Source organism: Canis lupus, chromosome 3, assembly GCF_048164855.1.
Source record: "Canis lupus baileyi chromosome 3, mCanLup2.hap1, whole genome shotgun sequence".
In the NCBI taxonomy this organism is placed as follows: domain Eukaryota; kingdom Metazoa; phylum Chordata; class Mammalia; order Carnivora; family Canidae; genus Canis; species Canis lupus.
Genome location: NC_132840.1, coordinates 37,925,751 through 37,946,826, shown reverse-complemented (window position 1 = coordinate 37,946,826; position 21,076 = coordinate 37,925,751). Strand labels below are relative to the sequence as shown.

General features: G+C 34.2%; 1 protein-coding gene across 7 annotated transcripts in view; it reads left to right on the top strand.

Moving 5' to 3' along the window:
• Nucleotides 1-21,076, top strand: part of MYSM1 (Myb like, SWIRM and MPN domains 1) — a 42,745-nt gene that overhangs the window by 9,543 nt on the left and 12,126 nt on the right. For 6 of the 7 annotated variants that reach the window (XM_072820434.1, XM_072820435.1, XM_072820429.1 and 3 more), the window contains 12 exons: nt 432-510; nt 3,236-3,334; nt 5,739-6,511; nt 10,835-10,965; nt 12,068-12,171; nt 13,579-13,656; nt 15,727-15,812; nt 16,986-17,021; nt 18,448-18,502; nt 18,847-18,897; nt 19,607-19,681; nt 20,308-20,496. In XM_072820434.1, the coding sequence (XP_072676535.1) occupies nt 432-510; nt 3,236-3,334; nt 5,739-6,511; nt 10,835-10,965; nt 12,068-12,171; nt 13,579-13,656; nt 15,727-15,812; nt 16,986-17,021; nt 18,448-18,502; nt 18,847-18,897; nt 19,607-19,681; nt 20,308-20,496 (1,756 nt within the window). The remainder of the gene's footprint in view (nt 1-431; nt 511-3,235; nt 3,335-5,738; nt 6,512-10,834; nt 10,966-12,067; nt 12,172-13,578; nt 13,657-15,726; nt 15,813-16,985; nt 17,022-18,447; nt 18,503-18,846; nt 18,898-19,606; nt 19,682-20,307; nt 20,497-21,076) is intronic. The other variant, XM_072820433.1, reaches the window with a different exon arrangement.

Here is a 21,076-nt window from a genome sequence, read left to right as displayed (position 1 = left end):
TTCTTCTTTTTTGGCTTGATATTTACATAGATTTACACTGAAGAATCAAAGAGATAATATTTCTGGAGCCAACTTAAACACTTAACAGGCCTTTTAGGATTTGGAAATGTCATAATGTCTGCTGATTTGTGTCCAGTCTAAGGAAGCCTATTTGTTTGTTATCACTTTGACTTCCTTTGATGTCTTTTAGTGTTATCTTCACTCAGACCCAAGGATTATTCTTTTGGGGCTCCTAACATCCTAAGCTAGAGAAGTATACAAGACAGGGTAAATCCATCCCCCAGGTAGAGGCTGCAGCCTTTTCTTCTTTTTTAACTCTTAGATTCACAGTATTGAATTTAGCCTATGGCTGTCTATAACCTTTAGCTGCATAAATATGGAATGTTCCATTTCAGACTTTTTTTTTGCATTTCCTTTTTTTTTCCCCTCAGGGCACACTCTCCTACAAAATCAGCCAGTTACTCAGTAAAGTGGACGATAGAAGAAAAAGAGCTGTTTGAACAAGGGCTGGTAAATAGAGCAATTTTTAATTTATAGTAAAATAATTTTAGAAGCCAATATTGATAGAATTATAAGGTTAATTTGTGAAGACTAGAAATTTCTTTTAATGATCACATCTTTAGTTTTTCTATTGTGATGATATTTGTAGTATAGTATGAGAGAATTCCCTTTAACTCAGACCTAAGTTATTAAAATAGATTTGGATCAGTATTTTAGATAGTTTTCACACACACACACCCACCCCCCCCCCCCACGTTTTTTGGTAATAATAAAACACAAGATACTGAGCTCTGTGTGTATACATCAACTACCTGGATTAAAAGGCAAAATTACTTAGTTATCTAATGTTTTCTCTTAGAAAAAAAAAACAAATAACAAAGGCAAAAAACCTTGTATATTTGGAACTGTCTGCATAATCAGCTGAATCCTTTTTTATTCAGATATTTGGCATTCTGCACACAGTCTGGATATTTTTTTAGTGGACGTAGTTAAAGACCAGAAACATTTCTGTTGCATGAATGTTTCACTGACATGTATTTAAATATCCATAAGTTACATAATAGAAAAAAAATGTACACTGGTTTCTAATTCTGAAAATTCTATTAATGTGAAGAAACTTTTAATAAAATAGAAAAATTTTTTATGGTATTAAGAGTAGGCTATAGCTTTTCCTTTAAGATACATGTTACCAGTATTATACCAATCAATTTTGAAATTATGTATATTTATATATTATTTATAAGATATTTATGTAATATGTGAGATTTATGAATGCAAATTGAAATATCATTGTTAACATTTCTATAGATTATGGGAAATAAGATGTATTTGTATTTATATAGACCTTGCCATGACATCTATATATTCTGTGATGTCTTTATATGAATAAATAAACTATCTTAAGGTTTTCTCTCCTGAGGTTTTTCTCCTGTACTGTTGATATTTTTTATATTGGTATTTCATTTTTTTTGCATGATTATCATTTTTATAACCTAACTTTAATTAAACAATCACTTATTTAAGATTGCTGCTTACTTTGGTGTTTTGCCCCATACCGAAGGCTATTATATATATGTGTATGTGTTTGTATACACACACACAAAAATGAATTGTGAATTTTTGGTTATTGTTGACACTGGTGGTAACAATAGGGGCTACATCTTCATGGATCAAACTTCAAAGAGTATTTGAAGTTAGAGGTGTTAAGTTTCCCAGTCACTCCTGCCTGTGCCGTTAGTTCTCTTTGCCTTAGGTAACAATTGTCACCTGTTCTTTGCGTGTCCTTCTAGAGATATTTTGTCCCTATTTATGCCAATAGGCATTTATTTATATAGATAGATAGATAGATAGATAGATAGATAGATAGATAAATGGATATTTTAAACCTAGAATGTTTTCCCACAGAAATACGTGGAATCGTTGGTTGTATCCCCACCCTTTTTAACCTTTTGATACAGTTTGCTTATACAGTGAGCTCTCTCAGGCTTTAGAGAAGGGAATTACGTAGTACCAGATGGTGAAGGAAGATTTTTTCCTTCCCTTTTGGGCATAGATCTCTTTCTTTGCTCTCTTTTAAAATTGGTGAATGTTTGCTTTGTTCCTCTTGTTGGTGTATCCTCTCCAATTTCCATAATGCCCAAGCCCCCACAATCTCAACTGGTTATAGATCTTTGGCATGTCTCAAAGTGCTCCATCCTAGGAAGTGATTGATTTGCCTTTATCCCACAATATGTATAACTAATTCTTCAGTAAGTTGATCTTAGCTACGTATTTATTAATAACCATCTTAAGTAATTAATTTATACTTACTGAGAATTTTCCTGTAAGTACTTTTAATTTTAAGAAATTGCATGTCAGATTTTCTCATGAATATCAGAAATAAATATATATTTGTTTATCATTTGGGTCAGGTTTTGAAGATGATTTGCCACCATAAGTCATGACCTGTAGATATCATAACCTATTCTGTAAATTTGGCCGTTGGGATCAGCTTCCCTGAGTTGTGGAGATACTGTGAAGATTTAGGTATCAAATATTAGACTTGATACCTAAAAATTCCCTTTAGCTTTAAAATTATATTGCATTCCTTTCTTTGCTTCAGAAAGCACCAGAGCTCCCTTAGGATCTCAGTTTTTTCCCTACCACAGCTTCGTTGTTAGCAGGCACACAGCCTTTAACAGTACAGGTGTATAGGGAGGTGTCGGTTGCAGGTTGCTTCATTTGTGATTCCTTCATTCTTCTAAGTCTGTTTTCTGTGATACCTGTGTGGAGTAAAAGTATCTGCTATGGGACAGGTATTGAATATTGTACCAGGTGGAATATGGGTAAAAAAAGATATTTTGAAATTAGTGTCAGGTATATAATCAGTTGATTCTAGAAGTAGAAAATATAACCTGCCTCTTTTTCAGACAGTTTTCCAGATTTGGAGCATTGTAATGTGCAATATGAGTATATACTGTTAGGAATACATAAAAGTGGTGGATCTTCATTTAGATAGCTGGAAAAAGAAAACTAATTTCTAAATCATTGTGGTCACTTTTCAGATGTTGAGATTCCAAAAGAGTATGGACTTTGATTTAAGAGTCTTAGCTTATCTATAAGGCTTCATTGTGTGCTTTAGAAAATAAAGATGGGTTTGGTTTTCTTTTTTTAGCTTTTTAAAAATGTGCAGTTGCTTGGAATATTAATAAATACATTAATCAAGATCAATTTCTTTTCCATTTTGATAACATAGGCTAAATTTGGCCGAAGGTGGACCAAAATTGCAAAACTAATTGGAAGTCGCACTGTTTTACAAGTTAAGAGTTATGCCAGGCAGTACTTTAAAAATAAGGTAAGCAGGATATAAATGTCCTAGTTAATAATTATTAATATTAATAATATTAATAATAATATTTTATATTTATATTTTATAATAATTTTAATAATATTAATAATATTTGCAATAAAATTAGTAAGCAAAAGTAGTTCTTTAATTCAAGCATTAAAGTCAATGTTCAGAGTTTTTGTAGTGAAAGAATTTTATATTCATAAAGTACTCAATGCATGTTTATCTTTAAAAATCTCAAAGTATATCTTCAGTGTTTTGAGTATAGACTGCTATTAGAAGGCATTGTTTCCTAGAAAAATATCTTTTCATTTTAAAGATTTACTTTGTAGCTTTTTTGTTTTTATTATTGTTCCTTTTATTAGCAAGATACATATTGTAAATTCTGAAGAGTCTGACTTAAAAACCAGTCTTTTCAATATGTGAGTGCAAGACCCAGTCCAGAAAAACAAGCCCACAAGCTGCAGAATGATGTTTGAAAATGCAAGTTGTTAGGGGCACCTGGCTGGCTCAGTCTGCAGAGTGTGCTACTCCTGCTCTCGAAGTCATGAGTCCAAGCCCCACGTTGGCACAGAGCTTACCTCTGTTCTGGCTTCAAGACAGGCTGGGGAAATTCCTGGACTTTACTTGGAGGTTAACGGCTCCAAAACAAAATTGATGCTGAATGTTCCAAAAGCTTGGACTGGCTCCTACTCTGAACATTTTGTTCCTGCTCCATCTTCATGACGGCAGCTTCCATTACATTCTCAGGACTCCACGATCTGTGGCTTCAGCTCACTTCTCTGCTGGGCCATGATCTCTAGGCACCCGGGCCATCCTAGTAGCCTCAGAACTTCTGTCCAAAGATTTGCATTGTAGTTTTTAGGAATGATTAGAGCTTAGAGCCATAAATGCTAACATGATGCTAAAATCTATTTAATAGCGGTGATGAAACTTTTATAATTTTTATGAGGAATTATCTGAAAACTTCAGTAAGTTGCAGGATTCAGAAAAGGATAATTATATTTGGTCTGGTTCTTTAATCTTTCAAGTAATCTGTGCTGTGTTTAACCACGTAGTTGTGATATTTAGAAATTTTTAGTATATTCCCTGCTTGAGTTCTGGAAACAGAATTATATAGAATTTGAAAGGGTCTTAAGTGAAATTTGCTGTTTTCTTTTAATGCAAATAATGAGTTTTTCTCTGAATACAAGATTTAGATAATTTAGTGTCATTTGAGCATAGGAAGTAAGTAATATCAATCATCTACTCCCTCTTTAACCAAGCAAAAGCATTTTCAAGGCAGTCAGGCAAAGTTAAGGTATTCTGGAAGAGAATAAAGCTTAACTTGGTTAATCCTATTCCGTATTCCTATTACTCCTATTCCTACTCAGATTGGAACATGCAGAACATATTGGGGTGTCAGTTTTACTTAAAAACTTGGGGAAAGGAGACATCATGATGCTAAAGGAGACATTCATACAAAATATAATACAAATCTTACCTGAATTTTTAAGGTTAAAACAGGAGACTTCAAGTAAATAGCAAGGTCATTAAAGGGTGTTCCAAGGCCATGTGTCCAAAACTCCTTTTCTTTCCTGCTACCTTTTTGTTTTCTAAATAGTAAGCCAGTTAACCTCAAATACTAGATTCTGGGATTCTGTTGTGATACAGGATCTGCAGGTAAGCTCTTTTTAGGAGCTATCCTCCCTTGGGTATGCCAGACATATACAAGATTTTTCAAAAACTGTATGTAAAGATTTTATTCTAAATCATTTTTATTCATTGACAATCATTTTCTTTTCCATGACTAGATATTTATGTTATAAAAGTACATAAAGAAGATAATTTCATGCCTTAAATTGTTAGTTGTGTAATACTGCAGCTACATTAAATGAACCTTTGAAAATATTTGTTTCTTGTATATCTGAATTTAAATGAAAGATGAATTTAATTTACTAAATTAAAGATATGTGACAGATTCCTTTAATATGTTATAATGCTGTTTAGCATTATAAAAAATAATCAGCTGAGGTATCTGATACTCTAAGAAATTAGCCATTAAAAATATTTTAATACCTTAAAGAATACTTTAGTATGACAGTTGTTCATTCTCTGTGGTTGTTCTGAGCCAGATTCCTGTTTTAAACTTAATATTGAAAAACAAGATAGTAGTTGTAAATAGGTCATGATTATTTAATTAATAAAATCACCCAGCCATGAATGAGTCAAAAATATATTGATGGAAAATTGGAATGATATTTTACATTCAAAATGCAGTTGTAAATCCTTAGAAGAAAAGCACAATAAAGGTATAATTATACCATTGACATGTACTCAGTTTAATAATACTGTATTTATTATATATATGGCAGTAGTTAAATTTTAAAATATTAATATTATGGGGCTTTTATCTTGATTTTTTAATAAGGTAAAATTAGATGGTCCAGAGAAGGAAACACCAAATCAGAAGAGCAGCAGTGATCTTCAGATTAAAACTGAAGGTGAAGGCACAAAGGCATGGACGCCATCAGATCTAAGGGGACGTGCTGATCCCAACTTGAATGCTATAAAAATTGAGCAGTTATCTGATGATGAAGAAATAGACATCACAGATGAGGCAGATGAGTTGACTTCTCAAGCTCCCCAAAAGAATTCTAGCAATGATGTCTTATTAAACATTCCTAGTAGTATAAGTCATGAATCCAGCCAAGGGGAATTTATTGCTTCTTACAACCAAGAAGATTCTGTATCTAAATCTTCCAAGGAATATTTTCAGAATATAAAGCAGGGAGAAATGGAAGCACTTTCAAGCTCAGGAAGTAAATTTTGGACTGAAACACAGAACACTAGTGACAAAAAGTCCCTTGAATTAAATGATCAGAAATGTAATAAAATGATGAAAAACTCTGAAAAACATGATGGAAGTGGAATAATGGATGATGCCAGGCCATTGTCTTCTCCAGAGCCTTGTGAAGTTCAGAAACACTTGAGTGATAATGAATTGCTTTTTCATTCTTCCTATCAAATGGAGGACGAGAGCCATGAGGAAGAAGAGCTTAAGCCACCAGAACAAGAAGTAGAAATAGATAGAAATACCATTCAAGAAGAAGAAAAACAAGCAATTCCTGAGTTTTTTGAGGGACGCCATGCTAAAACACCAGAACGCTATTTGAAAATTAGGAATTACATTTTGGATCAGTGGTAAGGAAGAACTATATTTTAGATACTGTTTTAAAACTTAACCATGCTCTAGAATATTTTAATTAGGCCTATGCAGAATTTTACATTGCTAGTGATACAGAGAGCTTGAACATGTGAATATATTTTAATAGGCAAGACTTAAAATTTCTCATAGTGAAATTTTCTTTGAAAGCTTTGGTAAATATTGTTATCTCTAGCTATCTCAACCCATCTGTCTGTTCATTAAGAGTATTTGGTCCTGGATAACAGGGATAATTTGCTTTGAGAAGCAGTTTCTTAGGACAGTATTCGGAAGAAACAGAAAACACTACTATACCAGAAAAAGGGGGAGAACATCTTTCCTAGTTTATCACGTATTTGTAAGTACAAAAAGAAAATTTTGTTGACAGATATATTTCTGTCATTAAATGTGGCTAGATTACAGAAACCATTCTCCATAGGTGCTTTCAGCTTTGAACTTGTAACATGATGTGTTAATAATCCCTTCATCCAGCTTCATCAGTATACAAGACTTTTTCTGATATGTGACATTTATCTTCTAAATTGTCAAAATTTGAATTATTTAGCATTGGATAGGGCATAAACCAAAGAATTTCCCACCTTCTCAGCCTAAGTGCTCTGCAAATAATTTGAATTTTCCATAGTTTAATTAAGATGTTATCAAACATTCATAATTGTTATTGCTTTAGGAGATACTGAGTTGCATAGGGCCATTTTTACAGAGGACTTGTGCTGTAACCTAGGAAGATTTGCCAAAGGAAAACATGTAACCAGGCTTGTTACATCAGTACCCTTCATTACTCCCACAATATTAATTTGGCTTTTAAAGATAGTTCTATTCTAAATGAAAGATTTTTGTTCTTGTTCTTGACATGTGATTGTCTTGCTGATGCTTGGGATGGCTAAAGTAAAATTTCTGGGTACAGGGGGTATCAAATGAAAGAATAATTACAAGGAACAACTGATATTTGCATAGTGCTTTACAGTTTACAGAAAGCTTTTCCATGTTTGATTCCTCAGAACAATCCTATAAAATAGGCAGGTGGTGTTTTTTTGTGTCTGATCGATTTTGTGGTCTCGCAAAGTTTAGGGGCCTTTGATCATACAACCAGTTACTGACAGAAGGACCTGTGTGCAGGTCAGCTCTATCACTCTCTCCATTATTTCACATTGCCTGATCCGTTCACACTGTTGAAGAAGATCAGTCAAATTAGATCTCTATGGGTATCTAATTTTGTTTTTGTAAATAGAAGGATGAATGGCCAAAGTTGAAGAACTTCAAAATAATAACTCAAAAATTTTTTATCTACATGTATCATCAATGAGTGACTTAATAGTACTTTAATCAATTTGATTTATTTGAATTTTGGATTCCCAATAAGGCAGAATAATTTACATAGATAGTATAAATGATATGGCAGTAGTTTCCTAATCTAATCTAATAGTTTCCTAATCTGGCCTTAGTTCATAAAACCAGTTAAATGTTGTTTCAGTATGGTGATTTAGCAGAACAGTGAAAGAAAAATGTTTCGAATAGGAACTCAAAGCTATTCTTTTCAGAAATAGAAGAGGGGACTGGAGGTGGTGTTAAAAAAAAAAAAAGTAGAAGAGTTAAAGTTTTAAAATAAAAAGGCCTGCTAGATTTGTTTGTGGCTAAAAGATCCTTTCCATAAAATCACATGCAACTGACTCCCTGTTTAGAAGTATGTTTTATTAAGGTAACCAATACCATTATTATTGAATGCCTATGGAATGCATGTAAATGTATTTAAATCATCCCCAGTCCTCTTGACAACCTTGTCCTCATTTTACAGATGAGAAAAGTGAGGTTCAAAGAGGAAAAGGAACTTGTTCAAGGTCACATTAGGTGGAGTTGATTTCAGGGTCTGCAGTCTTGACTCTGTATTTTCACACTTCATCCAGGTCTTTGACCCAGACTTTTCACTCTCCCTTGGATGCTCCCCCAACCTGGCCCCCAAGATCTTGATGAATTGTGCTTCATTGTCTCCTTCAGATCTGCTCCATGGAAATGAAAGAACTTCACTACCCCCACCCTATGTAAAATAAAATAGTTCACATGTCTGCCTCTCACTCTCTTACTCCGTATTTTATTGATCTTCGTAGGACTTATTACTACTGAAAATATTATGTTTTTATTTGTACATTGTCTCCCCTTTCTCCCCCTTTCCTCCTCATAATAATACAGGCTTCACAGGAGCAGATTTTTGTTTTTTCATTGTTAACACCCCTAGTGCTTAGGGCAATGCTTGTCTAAGCAAATACAGAGGCACTCTATTTACTAAATGGGAAAAGATGACCCAAATGAATCATGAACAGGTATCTTTAGAGGCCCTACCATTTGTTCAGCACTGTACTAGTGCTGAGCTCGGTTTAAAGACTTTTGAGTTGGGTGATCTTTAATTAAATTAATAGTTTTTAGATTCCTATAGACTTTTGGTAGCCAGTTATACCATGTTCATTCCTGCTTTCTTACCTTTATTTGTGCAGTTTGTTTCCTTTTCTTTCACACTGAAGTGAAGTGAAAACACACTGAAATCTCAGCTTCTCAGTAGAATTTCTTTTTTCCCCCCTAAGATTTTATTTATTTTACAGCGAGCATGTAAGTGAGGGAAGGAGCAAAGGCAGAGGGAGAGGATCCCAAGCAGACTGCCTACTGAATCAGGGCAATGCACGAGACTCAATCTCACAATCCTGAGATCATGGTTGACCTGAGTGGAAACCAATAGTTAGGTGCTTAGCCAACTGAGTCACCCAAGTGCCCCTCAAATTTCTGATACCCTCCCACATCATAAATTACTTTGCCTTCCCTGAATGTCTGTAGAATTTATGTTTTTTTTTAAGATTTTATTTATTTATTCATGAAGACAGAAAGAGAGAGAGAGAAGAAAGGCAAAGACACAGAGGGAAAAGCAGGCTTCATGCAGGGAGCCCGACGTGGGACTGGATCCTGGGACTCCAGGATTACGCCCTGGGCCGAAGGCAGGCGCTAAACTGCTAAGCCACCCAGGGATCCCCAGAATTTATGATTTTTAAGTTTGGCTTCTGCTTCGACAGGCCTTACTGAATATCCTGTCTAAGATAGTCGGTCCCTAGTTGTCTCTGACTATCCCCTATCCTTTTTTTTTCCTTCCTAGCATTTACTGCTACCTGACATTGTTTTATTTATATATAATAATATAGTAATATGTTATATATAATTTATATAGTAATATATAGTAATATATATAGTTAATATAATTAATATATAGTAATATATAATATATAGTACATATTATTCATTATACGTATTGTCCTATTAGCATGTAAAATTAGGAACTTTATATTCATATTTGTATCTTTACTGCCTGCAACAGTGGCTGGCGTGTAGGATGCAAAAAATTTTTTGTAGAATATAATAAATAAGAAATGCCTGTTATATAATGTATCAGAATACTTGGTTTATAATGTCTGTACGTAAATCTTGACTTTATTTTTGTAAGTGAATACTTTAATCCCTCTGCTTTTTTGTTTCCTCATCTCTAAAGTAAGAATAGTAAAATGTACTTTGTAGAGTTATGAGGATTAAAGTTGTATAATTATTAGTACTGACACAGCATTCAGTAATTGCTACTGTTAGTAAGTTCTTCGTTACTCTTAAACTCTATATACCATGGTACAATAAGTATATTCAGTAAATCTCTGTTTTTATTATGTAAAGTTTAAGTTTTTCATAGTCTTTGGGCATTTCTTGATTCCTTGGAAATCCTGTAAATGTATTTCTATTTTCCACAGAGAGTAAGCACTTGATATTTGCCTAATGTTTAAAAACCAATATAAAACTTTTAAGCATCATAAGGTAGCTTATAATTAAAAGATACTGCCCGGCAATGTAAAAGTAGATGAACCTAAGTAATATATAAAATTAGAAAAGCCTGATGTTAAATACTTTAGATATATCATCAGAGTGCTCTTTTTATTCAAAGATTGAGGCTTGAATTTGGATCTATAGACAAAGCTTCTAATTTTAAAATCCTGGGATACCTGGAGTCTGTTACATTTCATATGGAAAAAAAGTAATAATAAAAATTACATTATACTCGTATAATAAAAGTCACATTATACTCGTATGTTATTTTATCATTTAAAGATATTTCAGGAAAAAGTACACTTGGGTGTTATGTATTAGCATTGTTCTTCCTACACATTTACCAATTGAGAAGGGGTAAATTTTTAAGATATTTCAAATATTAAAAGTAATCCCCAGAAATCTTTTTTTCATGTTTTTATTTATCCAAAATAACTGTACTTCCATCTCTTAATTAGGGAGATATGCAAACCGAAATACTTAAATAAGACCTCAGTACGTCCTGGCCTGAAGAACTGTGGGGATGTTAATTGTATTGGACGGATTCATACATACCTCGAGTTGATAGGAGCAATCAATTTTGGATGTGGTAAAAATAAAAACCCAACAACATCTTTTACTCAACATTTTTTATCGTTAGAGCACCCATTAACTTCTTTCATGATTAGAATTCAAGCAGATTTAGTATAGATAGAGAATTCAGAAAGATGCTATAACATTATGGAGTAAATGTATTGAGTTTTTTAAAGATATTTCTGTTGATTAAACTATATTTTCCTATAACCTACAGTGAAATTGGTATATAAGGAAAAATAGTCTACTTAAGTAGTAGAAGTAATATAACAATGCAGCTTTTTGTCAAGTAAAAGTAATTTTAAGAAATTCTAGTAATAGCCCATTTAATTTGTGTAATCTATATTAATGCTAGAAATACTGTCTAGCAGTGTTTAAAGAAAACGACTTATGAGCCTCTACACTTAAATGTAATAAAAGTGCTAAAATATTTTTCATGGAAGAAAGTTTCTTTTACTAAAAACTAGGTTTTTCTCAAATTTAAAGTCAATGAATATGCATGATTTTAAATGTATTCTTCACTTTTATTGAATTAATGTGACACAGAACATTTTGAAGAAAAATAATAACCATAGTTGCAAAGTAATAAAGTAATTAGAACTTTGTAACCCATGGTTTCAGAAGAGTATATTCTATGATATATCTATGAGAAGCCATTAACCAGAAAGTTTCTTATCAGAGATTATTTTATTTCATAGAGAGAAAGAGAGAAAATTAAGAGTCTACCCTGTGGTCTGTCCTTCATTTCAGTGTCTTTGTTTCCCCAAGCACTGTACATGGGACTGGCTGGTCAAGAGAACTAAGATCTCCTAGCTTCCTCAGTCACACAAGAAAAATCGTGTTTTCTGCATTAGACCTCTGAATTCAGAAGAGTGGGCTTAGCACTCATTTAATTAGAAATTAAATTACCCATCTCACAAAAACCCCGTTTTATTGAGATTTCCTTAAGAGCATTACTTTTACATGAGGACTTCCAAGTGGTTGTAGAGTAGGTTTAGAAGATCAGGTATAACAAAACTTAGAAATTGGCTTACAACTTAACATCTGTGTAGATGTGTCTTCCTAGTTAACCAATGAGTTTCAGAAAATAATTGATTGTTTTTCCTGAATTCCAATAGAACAGGCTGTATACAACAGGCCACAACCAGTTGACAAAGTACGAGTCAGAGACCGAAAAGATACAGTCGAAGCATACCAGCTTGCGCAGCGGCTGCAATCTATGGTAAGCAGCCACCCTTTGGTAAGAGACCTCTTCAAATTGCTCCTTGCCCTGTTGAGTAAGGTGTGCTTCCTTCTCACCAGTGATTTAACAAATAGACATTTAGTGGAAGAACATGTTTTCTCAAGTATTTCACCATAGCCATTCACTTTCTTGGTTCCCATTCAGTTTCATGTTAAAAGGCAAAAAACAAAAAAAAAAAGCCCTCAGTTCACTGACAGACCCTTGTGCTTTGCTGGCGACATGGTCTTAGACTGCTTGGTTCTAGTTTCTTTATCTAGCATGTCTTTACATCTATACAGTTAAGCTCTTTTTTTCTCTTTCAGTTCCTTTTTTTTTTTTTTTAAGATTTTATTTATTTATTCATGAGAGATAGACACACACACAGAGGCAGAGAAGCAGAGGGAGAAGAAGGCTCCATGCAGGGAGCCTGACGTGAGACTCGATCCCGCGTCTCCGGGATCAGGCCCTGGGCTGAAGGCAGTGCTAAACCACTGAGCCACGGGAGCTGCCTAGTTACTTTGTTTTAAAGTTTGAACTTTAGGTTTCAGCTTTTTGGAATAGCTATCCAAACTATTGTAGTCTTTCTTTTTTAATTCCTGAGGTTATTGAGTTTTAAATATCTTAAAATTCATGAATCTAATTTTTAAAATAAATGATCCTACAAGTCCTCTAAAAAACCTCATTGGTTTTACTAATAAAATAGGTTGAATTGATAAAAAGTGAGGCAAATGAAGAAAAGTGTCCATAATAAAGTGGGTATTTTTCTCAGAGTATTTAGGCCATAAACCATTTCTACTTAGATTTACTGTAGTGAGAAAGGATGTTTTTAGATATAGTTGCTGGAAGGAGTGCTATTTGTACGTTGGCTTGTGAGCCAGTGCATTTTAAAGGCTTCAGTGTTGAGGTCTACAAAACTGGGTATTAGTAATCCAGTCAGTTAACTTTGTGCTTTTTTATTATTTGTATCCATTAGGCAATCTTTCCCTTTGTAAGCCTGAGAAATAATTATTTTGCTTCTAGTTTTCAGTATTCTACTTCTTGCTGTGGGTTCTTGGAAGCTTTCTACCACAAGTGGTTGAGAGGGAAGTCATTTTCTTGATGGTTCTTTTGGTCTTAAAAATATCTTTTGTCCTAGTATTTTAGCTCCTAAAGGTAAAGAAAAATGAAAATTCAAGAAGAAATCTAAGTAAACTTGAGAGGATCATTACTGATTTATTTCTGAGGATAGTGCTATTAAAAATAAGTCAATAAAAATTTGGTTATGCATTGCTAATCAGAGATTATAATATTTTAAGAAAAAAATTAACTGATTTTTAGAAAAATGTCATTTTGGTATTGTATATTACTGTGCTGTGATTTCTCCAAGTTAATCTTGTTACCTTTTGCATTATTTTAATCTTACCACAGCGCACAAGGAGACGTAGGGTCCGAGACCCATGGGGAAATTGGTGTGATGCAAAAGACTTAGAAGGACAAACCTTTGAGGTAACTTTGACCTTTGCAAATAGCTCATCAGTAAAAGTTAACCTGCCAATTAACATTTGTATATCTTAATGCCACATATATTACACTCATTTGTATGTGTATGTATCCTTCCCATGTTACCCATGTTAATTTGCTTGTGTAAAAATCACCAATAAACAACAAAATAGAAGGCATTGGTACAGTTAACTAGGCGTTTGATTCATTTCCTGAATTTTAATTATCTACCTCTGCATTCTAGTTCTAGCTCAAAAATACCTGCCAAGGTGCCAGGAAGTTAGTATGCCTAATTCATTTTAGTAAACATTTGTAGGATAATGTTTTAATTTTTTTTTTTTTTTTTTTTTTTAATTTATGATAGTCACAGAGAGAGAGAGAAAGAGGCAGAGACTCAGGTAGAGGGAGAAGCAGGCTCCATGCACCGGGAGCCCGACGTGGGATTCGATCCCGGGTCTCCAGGATCGCGCCCTGGGTCAAAGGCAGGCGCCAAACCGCTGCGCCACCCAGGGATCCCTGTTTTAATACGGCATTTAAAATCTTGTCCTACACATTAGACATAATTTAAATTACAAATATTAAAGTATTTCTTATAAAAACTGATCCGAAAGAGAAACACAGGCAATGAATGTGTGTGTGTGTATTCTAAATCTATATAATTTATTTGTGAACATCTAGTGCAGTAGAATGGAAAGAATTTGTGAATGGGTACTTAACTGACTTTGTTACCTTGAGCAGTTTCTTAACCACTAAAGTTCAGGTTTATCTATAAAGTGTGGATAATATCTCTCAAAGAACTGTTGTGAAAATTAAGTGAAGGAAGTAGGATAAAATGTGTGGAGGTCCTAGTACTAGGCACTTAATAAGCCTTGCATATACCAGTTACTCAGTAAATGTTACTTCTCCTGGGTTTCAGTGCCAAAAAAAAAAAAAATTGTTCTCTTTCTCTCTTTCCTATTCCCTGCCCCCAACCTCACGCCTAAGCACCAATATCGGCACATTAGTAATTCGTGGTTCCTGTCTAAAAGGAACTTATATTTCTGGTAGGAAAGATGATCTGTGATAAGTTCCATAAGATTGGTCTTAAGAAAGGTGAGGTCTTGGGATGCCTGGGTAGCTTAGTTGTTGAGCATCTGCCTTCAGCTCAGGGTCTTGGGGTCAAGTCCCACATCGGGCTCCCCTCGAAGAGCCAGCTTCTCCCTCTGTCTGTGTCTCTGCCTCTCTCTCTGTGTCTCCTGAATAAATAAATAAGATCTTGAAAAAAATAAGGGAAGTATCAGGTCTCCCCCAAAGAGTGTGATCAGAGGTGGTGTCACAGAAAATGTGATATTTCATCTGTGACATGAAGGATAAGCAGGAGGATTAGTGCATGAAGGCATTCCAGGCTAAGGGAGCAGCCTAAATAAAGGTACAGATGGGGAAAAAATATCAGACATATTCTGGAAAAAATGCCTAGTTCATTTGGGCTGGAGTGTAAAGAGTGGTAGTAGAAGTGGGATGAAAGATGTGTTCTGTACTTCACATTATTATCAGGATTTTATAAACATTAATTAAATCATCTCTATAACACCAGAACATTGTTGTTATTACTACTTGTGTTCCTGTGTGAAAGGTAAGGAAATTAAAGCACAGAAAACTAAGGTAACTTGGCCAGGGCCACCCAGTGGGTAGCAGAGCCAGGCTTTTTATCTCCAGAATCTGTGCTCTTTACCATTATGTTACAATGTCTCCTGCTTGGGGAAGAAAACTCAACACAGTAGGACTTGGTGATTAAGTAAGTGGAGGGACTCAGGTGATTTCTGAGGTTTTTGAACCTGGGTGGTGCCATTAATTGAAATGAGCAAAACAAGAGAAGGAATAAGTTTTAAGTTTGGTATGGTTGTAGATTGGGGAACAATTTTTTTATCTGTTTCCTAGCATTTCAATTTGATAGTAGAAAGAAGGACATAACATCTACATGAACATGGTCAATCTCGTTCTCACATGCCCTTAAATATGGTCTAAGAGTTGTTTTTGTTTTTTATTAATTCTCTCAGTGGCTGATGGACTCTGATCAACTGGTGTTTTGTATTTTAGCATCTTTCTGCTGAGGAATTGGCAAGAAGAAAAGAGGAAAAATGTAAACCTGTCAAATCCTCAAAAGTACCAAGACCAACAAAAAGGTATACCATTATATAATTTTTTTAACTTCTCACAAATGATTAGGAAATGCATGGGAAAAAATATCTCATATAACATTATATTAAGTTGAAAAATACTAACATTTTGAAATTTTTTATTTCACTGATTATCAATTTGGAAGACCTCGAGCAAAAGTTTTAAATTTATGTGGGTTTAGTGACTGTAGGATCCAACATATGTTGTAAAGGGGCTTTAATTATGACAAGTCATTCAACTCCTTAGATATTTTAAACAGGTAACCTCATGAAATGGTTCTTTCTTTGATTGGTGCTGATTGTTAGCAAGGTTTTTTGTTTCTTAAATAATCTTATATTTGTAACGTGTAAGAGTAAAGGTCACCAAATAAGTTAAATGTCTTGATTTTCTAGACACTCACTTTTTGCAGATGCCCCATTGAATAGGGTATAGTTTTGTCAGTGTCCCTTTTAAAACAAGATTATCTAGGAATGCTACTAAGTCATTTTCAATGGAAAGAGCCCTAATGCTTAACCAGGAGTGTGTCCCTAGGTGTAAGTTACATAAAGCCTTAAGCCTTCAGTCCTCATTTATAAAATAGTAGCTATAATAGCTAACTCTGTTATCTATGCTTTAAGCACTTCATGTATATGAACTCTTTAAATACTCATAAGTACCCTATGCAGTAGTTAATATCATTCCCACATTATAGATGAGGAAACTGAGACCCAAAAAAGGTTGAGTGACTTGCCCGTGCTTGTCAGTGATGAGGCTGTGATTTACATCTAGGCAGTTAGTTTAAGGAATCCTATTGCTGACCATCATATTATTTATATATCACCTCTCTAAAATAAAAATTAAAACTTAAAGTTGAATTGAACACCAATAAAAAATAAATTTATGAAATACTAGACTCCTCATCTAGTATCTAGACATTTGATTCTCTGAATCTAAATGTGAGATTTATTGTGACTCCCAAGTCCCCGTTCCAATTTGTCAGGATCTTTCTGAATCCAGATCCACTTTTCTCATATTTGCCTTCATAACTTTGAATCATCAGCATTTCAGTAAGTTACCTCTTCTGTCATTGGCCACTGATTAAATAAAATGTTTAACTGAGATAAATGTAAGGCTCAGACTTCATTGTTCAATCAGCTGTACGTTGCCATGGTTAACCCGTGTCTTTTCATCTTATGCAGAAGAAAAATTTTAGCAGATGTCTTGCTTATATTCAGGTAAAATATATTTGAATCTTTATGAGTCTGCTAGTTTCTAGCAGATCAGTCCTATCAAAAATAAAATTTAGATTTACTTCTATTTTCATAGATCATTATTATTATTCTTAGTAGTCACCTCTTCATTTGGTAAAGGCTCAAAATCAACTGTTTAATAATCTTTTCCAGAATTTCTCAATATTTAACCCTCTGCTTCTAAAGTCTGTTTTTCCCATGTTTTGAAAACAAGTCCGGGGGCACCAATAGCAGGTCATGATCTCAAGGTTGTGAGAGAGAGCCCCATGTTGGAACCTCACGTTGGGCTCACTGTTGGGCTTGGAGCCTGGTTGAGATTTTTATCCCCCTTCCCCCTCCCAGTTCACACACACATGCATTCTCTCTCTAAAAAAAAATAATAAAATAAAAACAAGCCCGGTAATTGCCTATTTGTAGCCCTCCAATAATTTTTCCATTCCTTAAAGTTCCTCCAACAAGATCAGTGGAGTTTCACATCATGCTTCTTCAGTTCTCTGGGATGTATATACTGTCTATTCTTTTTATTTATGTTGATGAAGCATTTTTTTATTGGGATCTTTTCCCTTCATTCAACAAATATTTGTGAGTGCTTGCTATGTATCAGGCACTGTTCTAGGAACTTGGATTACAAAGTGTGTGATTTCCTAGCACTAACAATCTCTGGTAGAATGGGAACTAAATAGTCCTGCTCTTTCCAGTCCTGTTAACATAAACATATTCCTTGTTTGTGTGTGTTTTTTCTTCTCTGAACATAGCCTAAAGAAAGCCTTATTAATCGTTCCTAATACCTTTCTCAAACCTCAGCTCTTTACCAGTTAAAGCTTTTGTAACATTTCTCTTAGATTTACACATGCTTTTGTATCTACCCTTACTTGTGTTCTCCTCTTTTTGTCTTTTTTTTACTCTTTCATTGTAAAATTAGAGTTTATCATAGAATTTTATATATATATATTAATTTCTTTATCAGAACTGCTTGTTGTTTATTCATTCAGCAAAGATTTATTGAGTCCCTACTCTGTGCTGTTAACCGTACTTACAAGTATTTTTGAGAAACTTACATCCTTCTTGAACTTTCTTTCCCATGTCATATTAGAGAGTTGTTTACATTTTCTTCCAGTTTTTTGAAATACACTTGTGTGTATTATAATGTTCTTTTCTTTGGGTATTAAATTAAGACAACAGAATTGCTTTCTCCCAAAGGTCTTATTATTTCCCATATTTTTATTGAGTCCAAAAAACCAGTGCGTCTCTCAAAGGGTTGTATAGAATGTCCTAAGAAATTCTCCTAGTTTAGTATTTTTCTGAAAATTTGGGTTTAGATTATTGATACATATTTTCTAATTTAAATGAATGTTATTTTCTTGATCTTCTTACTGAATTTTATTAGAAATGATTTTTTTTTCTTTTCCAGCTCGTTTGATCCCTTCCAGCTGATACCTTGTAATTTTTTCAGTGAAGAAAAGCAGGTACTATTTATGCATTAGTGAATGGCCATAAATAATGCCCCCGTCAGGCATGAAGTATTTCTTCTTTTTCTGTGTGTGCGAGGCATATATATATGTGAAAGATTGGACAAGGCAAAGTACATTAAGGGTCAAATGAGTGATACAGTTGGGAAATTAAAGAATTTTTCCATGCTAGGATTTTGAATGATAGTTTATTAAAAATTCTCTGGCTTGTGCTGAGCCTTGGTTGGTGATGAGAACTTGGTGTGACAGGTGAAGGAGAAAAGGGTGGACGTTCCAGTGAGGAAGAACAAAATCTCTATTTTTATGCTCCCCCATTTTTTTTTTTTTTTTTTATATTTCAGGAGCCATTTCAGGTGAAAGTGGCTTCAGAAGCACTTTTAATAATGGATTTGGTAAGGATAATCTATTGTGTTTACTTACTCTGATTTCTATTCTTGTGTATTTTTATTGCAGGCTTAAGAGGGAGTATGGAAGACGTGTATTTTGGATCTTAACTATCCTCTTTTACAAGGAATCTAAAAATAAGTCTTTTCTTTTGGAGAAAAGCCAAACAATTGCATGTTTCCATATTTTAGAGAAAATAAATTAATGTGAGTTTTGCAGACTGTTTATCATCATTAACCCCATATTCATTTTCTGGTATCCTTTGTCTGCTGCCTTTTAGATAATTGTAACAAAGCACAACTCCTACATTTGGGAGGCTCCTTGTTGGCACTAAATTACCAAGACCTCCAATAGTTGTGTTTGTTCAGGGTGTTTTTCTGTAGGAGGACCCAGAGCAGTTTACTTTGTATCCTTCTGATACCTTTCCTGAGTAAGGAAAACAAATGGTATCTTCCTTTTTTTAAATTTAAAAATGGTATCTTGGAGTATTTAAATATTTGGTTCAAAGCTTCCCAGCTGGCAGTGAAGATAAATCTGAAATCCTAAATTTCTTTGCACTGAGCCTAGCATCTAATTCCTCTACTATGCTACTTTATTTTAGAAAAGCATAGTTAACATACTTATAGATGACTCTTCTGTGATAAGTGAGTTTTATTCTGATTTTTTGTCAGATGGATTTGTATGTTTGAGCTAAGTCTATTTTATATTTCTTTTTAGCATGCTCATGTCTCTATGGCAGAAGTGATTGGTCTATTAGGAGGAAGATACTCAGAAGTTGATAAAGTAGTTGAAGTAAGTTCTCTATTGTTTTAAAATAATTTTTAAAAATTATTTAGTCCTGCTGCCATACCAAATATTTTTACAGATTTCAGTGGATATAATTAAAATACAGACTTTTACCTGTGATATAAATGAGACTATGCAAATGTGTTAGATATTCCCAGGAGCAAACTAACATTCCACATATTGAGCACCTGTTCCTTTTGCCATCAAGAAAGAGAGAGTGCTGCCAGCCAGGCCTTGCCTTCTCATTTCCTTCACCAATAAAAAGCTACAACTACTTTAAGAGGCCAGGAAGCATGCACCAAATTGAAACTTGGCATGCGTCACTCTGTTGTAATCATTATCATAAATAATAGGAGTCATTGAAAGACTATGTACAGATATGATAAGGGCTGACTTAGAAAAATAATTATTATTACGGCCTTGTTTGAGTAGAAAAATGGATTCTGAGTTCCTACATACAATCACACTTTTGGAGTGTTATTTATTTGCCAGTTAAAGGCTGCCTGTGATACTGCCAAATACTTTCACTGGCTTAAAAAAGTTTCTGTATCTATGTATGAAAGAACTAAAACATTAAAGTAATAGAATTAACAGGATTTCAGTGTAACCATATAAGGATTAATCTTTTATAGGTCTGTGCAGCAGAGCCATGTAATAGTCTGAGTACAGGACTGCAGTGTGAGATGGATCCTGTCTCACAAACACAGGCCTCAGAGACCTTGGCTGTGAGAGGCTATAGTGTTATTGGATGGTATCATTCTCATCCTGCCTTTGATCCAAATCCTTCCTTACGAGATATTGACACTCAAGCCAAATACCAGGTGGGCTTGTAGGTTTTATGTGTAAATAATTGCACCTTTTCTCCTCCTTTGTTGTTTTCTATGAAATAAATGTATTTATAGCATTCCTAGCCAAGTATTGCATTTCTAATACTATTTACATCTGGAGCTTTGAAATAACTGCATTTTTTCTGATCACAAGAGTAATATGTGTTTAAACACTTAGCTATTTTATTTAGTACAGACAAACCATCTAACAGTGATAAGTACTTCTAGAGCCTTTAAAAATTGATGGGAATGGGGCACTTGGGTGGCTCATTTGGTTAAGCATCTGGCTCTTGATTTCAGCTGAGGTTATGATCTCAGGGTCGTGAGATCAAGTCCTGCATCAAGTTGCACACTCAGTGTGGAGTCTGCTTGGGATTCTTTCCCTCTTCCTCCCCCCCCCCTCCTCCCCTATTACTCCCCCCTTACCGTTCCCTCTCTGTAAATAAAAATAAAATCTTTAAAAAATAATTGATGGGAACAACTAGGACAGGGTCTAGGTATGAATGAAGTAATCAGTACCAGTCTATTTTACATCTCTGGTAAAAACAAAGTTTTGTTTTATTCTGATAGTTTA